General features: G+C 46.8%; 1 protein-coding gene across 1 annotated transcript; it reads right to left on the bottom strand.

Annotated features, from left to right (window-relative positions):
• Nucleotides 1–3,817: 3,817 nt before the first annotated feature.
• Nucleotides 3,818–4,755, bottom strand: TMEM81 (transmembrane protein 81). Its single transcript, XM_014955430.1, has one exon. The coding sequence runs from the start codon at nt 4,750–4,752 to the stop codon at nt 3,931–3,933; it is 822 nt and encodes a 273-aa protein (XP_014810916.1). The 5' UTR covers nt 4,753–4,755; the 3' UTR covers nt 3,818–3,930.
• Between the last annotated feature and the right edge of the window lie 1,535 nt (nt 4,756–6,290).

Raw genomic sequence — 6,290 nt, 5'->3', positions numbered from 1 at the left:
AGAATCTTCTAGGTTGGAAGGGACCTTAAAGATCATCTTGTCCAACCGTCAACCTAACTGACAAAAATACACGAGTTCCACACGTCTACGCCAGCATCACCACAGACAGGCAACAAAGGAACATATTCATACAAAAATCACTGCCAAAAAGCTGCAGTTTCCTGGAATAAATGCAGGGAAGGACACAGGCAAAATATCGATAGCAACTCAACGTATATGTGCTGGGAGGAGGACAGCAAAAGGGAAGGGGAGAGTGAACTTTGAATTTCCCTGGTTTTCAAAAGCATTATTCCATGGAGTTGGAAGGAAAACGTTTGTTGGCAAAGTGGTTCACTGTTCACTACGCCCTGGCAGGTCGCTGAACCGCTGCCAGCAACTGCAGGAATAAGTGAAAGAATTAACACAGATGAAGGTGCAGAGGATGGAAGAGCCCGACAACCCCATCTCGGCACAAAAGCAGCATATGGGGTTTGTTTTCCTCTTTTTTTGCTGCCACTCGAGTTCCAGCAGTTAAGGCAATCTAGTTATTCAATTTAGATAAGCTTCAGTAGCTAACAGCAATTTAAACAGCTGCCTATGCCTCACCATTCTGTTATTACCTCCTTCTTTCCAAGTGCTAATGCCATTAGCAAATTGACTTCCTCCCTCACACAATCTGTCTGGCTTTAGCACGTACAATACTAATTGCTTCCTAATACTTAGGATCGTCAGCAGAAGTTTGTACCACAAAAAAAACCACCCCTCCAGCTGGGAACTGGCACAAAACACAGGGTCTGCACACAGTCCTGGCCATCCTCTCCTCCAGGTGAGGCAGGCAAGAGTGGGAAAAAGCAGTTTAGGCACTGCATTGCCAATTCAGAGCAGAAAGAGACCTTTTTTTTCCTGTAATTAAGCCAGTTATGCTGGGAAGAACGGGGAGAGTGAGTAAGAAAACAGGCAGATTATAGGGAGACACAAAGAAATGGAGGGATGGGGAGAACACGCTGTTTTGAAGGGTCCCTGCTCCAGCTGCTTTCACTGACCTCCCTGCACCTCCAGCCTCCCCTGTTCCCCTTTCCTGACCTCTCTTTCCCTCAGCTCAGGCTGTTCTCCCTTCCTTCCCCCCCATCCCGCAGACCTGCTAATGTAAACATCAGCCAACCTATTTTAGATTGTTGTAAAGCTCAAAAGCCTACACGGAAAATGCCATTTCCAACAGCAGCTATACACAAAAGCCTACAAGGAAAAGTGTCATTTCAAACAGCAGCTACACCAGTCCCACCCCTTCCGACAGCTGGAGTCACACTGTCCATCACAGCCCTCCATCTGAAAATAAGCATTAAAAAAAATATATATTAATCTTTCCTGCTCCAGGCATCTGTCTCCCCTCAGAAAAAAAAAAAAAAAAAAAAAAAACACAAAGGGAGGACACAATGAAAAGCTGAAGGACCCTTTTGGTCCCACTCTGACCTCCCGAAAAAAAAAAAGAGAAAATGGATTGTCCTGGACCTTTCATGTCATCTTTCTGCATTTCTAAATCACAGCTGCCCACAGGACACAAGCCCCACATTTACATTACAAAGTGTAGAGAGGGTCTTCCAGATGGGACAGCTTCTCTTTGTGGATTTTAACCATTAGCTCCCACACCAAGCATATGGCTGTTCCCGCTGTCCAGGGGCTGTGGGAAGAGGAGAAATTCCTGGGAGCAAGAAGAGTTTTGTGGGGTGGAAATCTAGGGCTTGTTTTACACCGAGATCACTCTCCGTGGTGTTAAATCCAGGCAAAGGGCTAAGTCCATGTGTTTTGCCCCACACAGATGAGGCTCACTCTGGTTTTACTCAAGTTGATTAGAAATTAGTTTTAAGAGAAGACAATCAACCTAAAGCAGGTATCAACGGGGTAGCTGAACACTAAACCAATCCAAACCATGGAATTTACTGGAACCTTTTTTTCACATTTATTTTATAAAGACACAAAGATACGATTCCATCTCCCACCTCTGCAGCAGAACGAGGAAGCGATTAAGAGCCCTACCTGGAGATCTCTCTCCCTAGTCTGGGGAGATGCTGCTGAGCCTCTGAGCAGTTAATGCTTTTGTGGAGCTACTGGTTTCAGGGACTGGGGAGCTCTTTGGCAAGGCAAAGGAATTCTGCATTAAGGACCAGAGCCAGAGAAAAGCACGGCAGAGCCAGAGGGAGCAGCCAAGCCAAGACCAAGCCAGCGCTGAGCACAGGAGAAACCTCAGTGTTGTGGAGCTGGGTCAGAGGAAACTGAGGAAGAACAGAAGCAAGAAAACCTTGGACAACTGGATCACCATCCAGGAGCTCCTGACTCCCAGGACCAGGTCACCAGATGGAAGAAGGACATACAGTCCCTTGGTGTCTGTCACAGCTGTAACAACCCTCCTGTCCCTTCCCCAGGCATCGGGAAAGGACAGTGCATCTTCACCAAGGCATCTTCTGCCTCTGCAGAATGGTGCCCCCACAACATTCCCAAACTTCTGCCAGTTATTGTGCCCATTAAAGTCTCCCCACAGAAACAGGGAACTCAGCAGAACCACAAACTGGGGATTCAGGCCTGATGACAGGTTTGGTTCTCCACTCAAATACAGGTTGACAACCCCAGGGTCCACAGATGGTTGTATTGATACACTTATTACCACCTTCACTGTACCCAAAAATTTGGATCACTACGTTTCAATCTGATTTTTTTTTATGTAGGATTCTCTGCAAATAAGGTATTTACATCCATATCCATCTCTCTCTCTATTAAAGCTTTTTTTGTTGTTGTTCTGGTAAAAAGAAAAAAAAAATAATAGTTTGCGTCAATCTTTAATAATAGAGAGTGGTATCATTATTTTCCCCAGAACTGCGTGTGCTCTGCATTCCTGTACTTCAGTTCCCAGGAAAAAAAGGAGAAAAAGAAAACAGACTTGGTAAATATAGTTGTTTACTGTAAAATAAAAGACAGAAAGTAGAAAGAAGGCACTTAATAGGTCCCTATGTGGATTCTGCTACCAAAGGGGAAACAATACTCCCTACCGAGTTGCTGCATGTTTTATACTTATTAATCACCAGGAAAAATGAAAGATCCACAAGCCCACTGAACTCTTCCGTTCCTCCCCCTTTAAAGATTTGAGGAATGAGCTCAGCTCCGAGTCTTGATTAAAACCTCCCCGTTATGTTTCTAAGCAGCAGCGCTCAAACGGAAGATGTGCTGGTGTGCCCCCAACGCTCCCTGCCTCGCTCTTCTACACTACAAAGGGAACAGGGCGAGCTCCAAGCTGTGGCTTGAAGATACTTAGAGTTTTCTGGGCTCTAATAGGAGATAAATCTCTCTGGAGGAAGCAGGCAGCGGTGGCCCACCCCTCGTCCCCACGGCTGCTGAGACCAGAGCTCTTGGAGCTGATGGAAAGGACACCAGAGAACCAGGAAACCTGGTCTGAGAGCCCACCTCCAGAGCATCCTTACTTCTCTGCACCTCTTGCTGGAGAAACATCATCTATCAAATACTGATCTGCGTCAGCTCACACCACCACAGAGCTCTGGGCAAAGCAGAAGAAATAAGACAGGAATCAGGATTGTAAGTTATTAGCTAGATAAAAATATCCAGACACCTAGATGAAGAATAAAGGCCACCTAGAGGAGCACGGCAAGGCAGCTGGCAGCAAGCAGTGGGCAGTTTCTCTGGCTCAGTGTCCTCTAATTCCCACCTGGACCATTCCCAACCATCCTTTCACACAACGTGGCTGCAAACTGCTCTGTCCCATCCAGAGCTACTGTCTGCACCTCTCCATTGAGACTCCAGCTCTGGTGCTACAGCCCTGCACCAACTCAGCAGACTCCGAAGCTCAAGAAAATATTTGGCAATAAACTGTGGCAGCCAGAAAAAAAATTACAGATATTGCCATGAAATACTGCATCAACACTAATAGAGAGACAAGCAATTGCATTAAATGGCGGTTCGTTTCTTTGCAGCTCTCCTTGCCACAATCTTCTGCAAGTAGTAGAGAGCCACGCTCAACAAGACACCCCCCAGCACCCCGCTTCCAACTCCTATCAAGCCTTCAGAAAACAACCCTCCTCGCCAAAAATGCCGCTGCTCGTGCACTTCTTCATGGGTGCTATTGTCTGGGTAGTACACCAGCTCCTTGTTTGCTGCTAACTTCTGTTGCCAGGTCAAGAATTTTTGAAAGTTCAGATCCACTAAGTTCTTTTGCACCACTCTGATCCCAAAGTAGACCCTCTTGATGACTTTAAGTGTCTTCAGTATCTGCACGTCGCATCGGTAGGTCCCCGCATCGGACTCCTTGGTAGGGGAAAATTTGACAACAGAATTTGGGTTATTGAAAGGTTTGAACAGCACATCGTTTGTGGTGATAAGGCCCTGGGCAAGCCTCCACGTGTAGGTATAAGCTTGGCTCCCAGAGCTGGCTGGGTCCGTGGTCAGGCAGCTGAACTGGAAGGGTTGGCCAACGGGGACGGTGAAGTAGAGTAAGCCACAGAGCCAGCTGGTGAGGCAGTAGGACCTGCGCAAGGTACAATTCCTCCTCTCTCCAGAGGGAGTGATCTCACATATCTCCTCCAGCTTGTAGCCCGGCCCGCAGGTGACGCTGCAGGAGGTGGCATTGACCGGGTATTTCAGGACAGCCAACTTCAGCTCTGCTGGGATGGTCACTTTTTCAAGGGAAACTACCAACGGCAGACAGAGAGCGCAAGATAATATCCCGAGGATGTGGCTGTTCCCTGGGGTCTTCATATCAGGGTTATCCATCCAATGTGCTGCTTTTCTAAAGCCATGCAAATTCAGTAGTCAAAAGAAAAATCATTCCTTGTAAATCTTCAAATTAAGTATTTCTGAAATTCCACCAGCATCATCTTCAAGACCTAACTCTTCCATTAGGAAAAATCCTCCAACAAGAGAGGCTTGAAGTGCAGCGCTGCTGAAAGAGATGCAACACATTACTGGTCCAAATGTGAATGGTGAATCCTAGTTCTTGTAACAGGGCAGCAGAATGTTTTAACCCACTATATTCCAGCACTTTGGACATATTTGACAATTTAATAAAGACCAAGTCCTCCCTTCTCTGTAAAATTTTACAGACTAGTTTAGATTCGTTTTCACTGTAAAGTAGTACTGTTCCAGGTTAATTTTCCTACCAAACTACAAAGCAATAGAAGTAACTGTTACTGGAACCCTTAAAATAATGCTGTTGAGCACAAGGAAATCTTAATTCCTTATGCAGTGCCTGTACAGTTGTGTGCTACACACACATATCCCAAAATCTAAAGTATTCCCCAAATTACCAAAACCACAAACCCATGATTTCAGGCTCTGGATAATCTGATGGTACTGACATCAAAGGGAAGCTGCTCAGTGTTTTAGGACTGATGACATCCATCTCTAGGCAGGGCTCAGGGCAGTCACATCTCCAGGGTTCTGGGGGAGCGGTGTCGATGTCACAGTCCTGCTGCCCGGCTCAGAATGTGGCCCCAGACCTTCCGAGGGAGAACAGAGAACTTCCCCCAAGTCTGATGCCAAAGCAAGTCCTCTGAGATGAGGACTCGGTGTAAAAGCATCATCAAAATCATCAAAAGATGATTCAAGGATTGGAGCATCTCCCTTATGAGGAGAGACTGAGAGAGCTGGGACTCTTTAGTCTGGAGAAGAGAAGGCTGAGGGGAGACCTTATCAATGCCTACAAGTATCTCAAGGGTGGGTTGAAGGAGGAGGGAGCCAGACTCTTTTCAGTGGTTCCCAGTGAGAGGACGAGGGGCAACGGGCACAAGTTGGAACAGAAGAGGTTCCACTCAAATATGAGGAGAAACTTCTTCACGGTGAGGGTGGCAGAGCCCTGGGACAGGCTGCCCAGGGAGGGTGTGGAGTCCCCTTCCTTGGAGATTTTCAAGACCCACCTGGATGCTCCTGAGTAACATGCTCTGACAAGCTCTAGGCAATCCTGCTTCAGCAGGGGAGTTGGACTAGATGATCTCTATGGTCCCTTCCAACTCTAAAATTCAGTGAAATTCAGTGAAAATTCTAGGCTCTTGACATCCACCATCAGGGGAGCCGTGAGCCTGAGCCCGTGCTCTGTGTCACGTAGAGCCACCAACTCTGAGATCCGAGCCAAAACCTCCACTTTCAACTGATGCATCTGTGAAACACACCCCCACCCCTCGTGTGCTGCCATCGCAGCAAAGCACTTCAAGAGGAGACATCCCAGGGTAATTCACTTAGTGCTCAAGCCTTCTGAAAGAATAATGCCCATTTTTGATGGAGTAATTGAACTACGGGCAAGGCAGTTCAATAAT

Source organism: Calidris pugnax, unplaced genomic scaffold (assembly GCF_001431845.1).
Source record: "Calidris pugnax isolate Ruff unplaced genomic scaffold, ASM143184v1 scaffold215, whole genome shotgun sequence".
Taxonomy (NCBI): Eukaryota; Metazoa; Chordata; class Aves; order Charadriiformes; family Scolopacidae; genus Calidris; species Calidris pugnax.
This window is presented reverse-complemented; position numbering and strand designations above follow the sequence as displayed.

What these genes read in the sequence shown, in the direction of transcription:
- TMEM81 (XM_014955430.1), bottom strand. Translation starts at nt 4,752, where the DNA reads ATGGATAACCCTGATATGAAGACCCCAGGGAACAGCCACATCCTCGGG.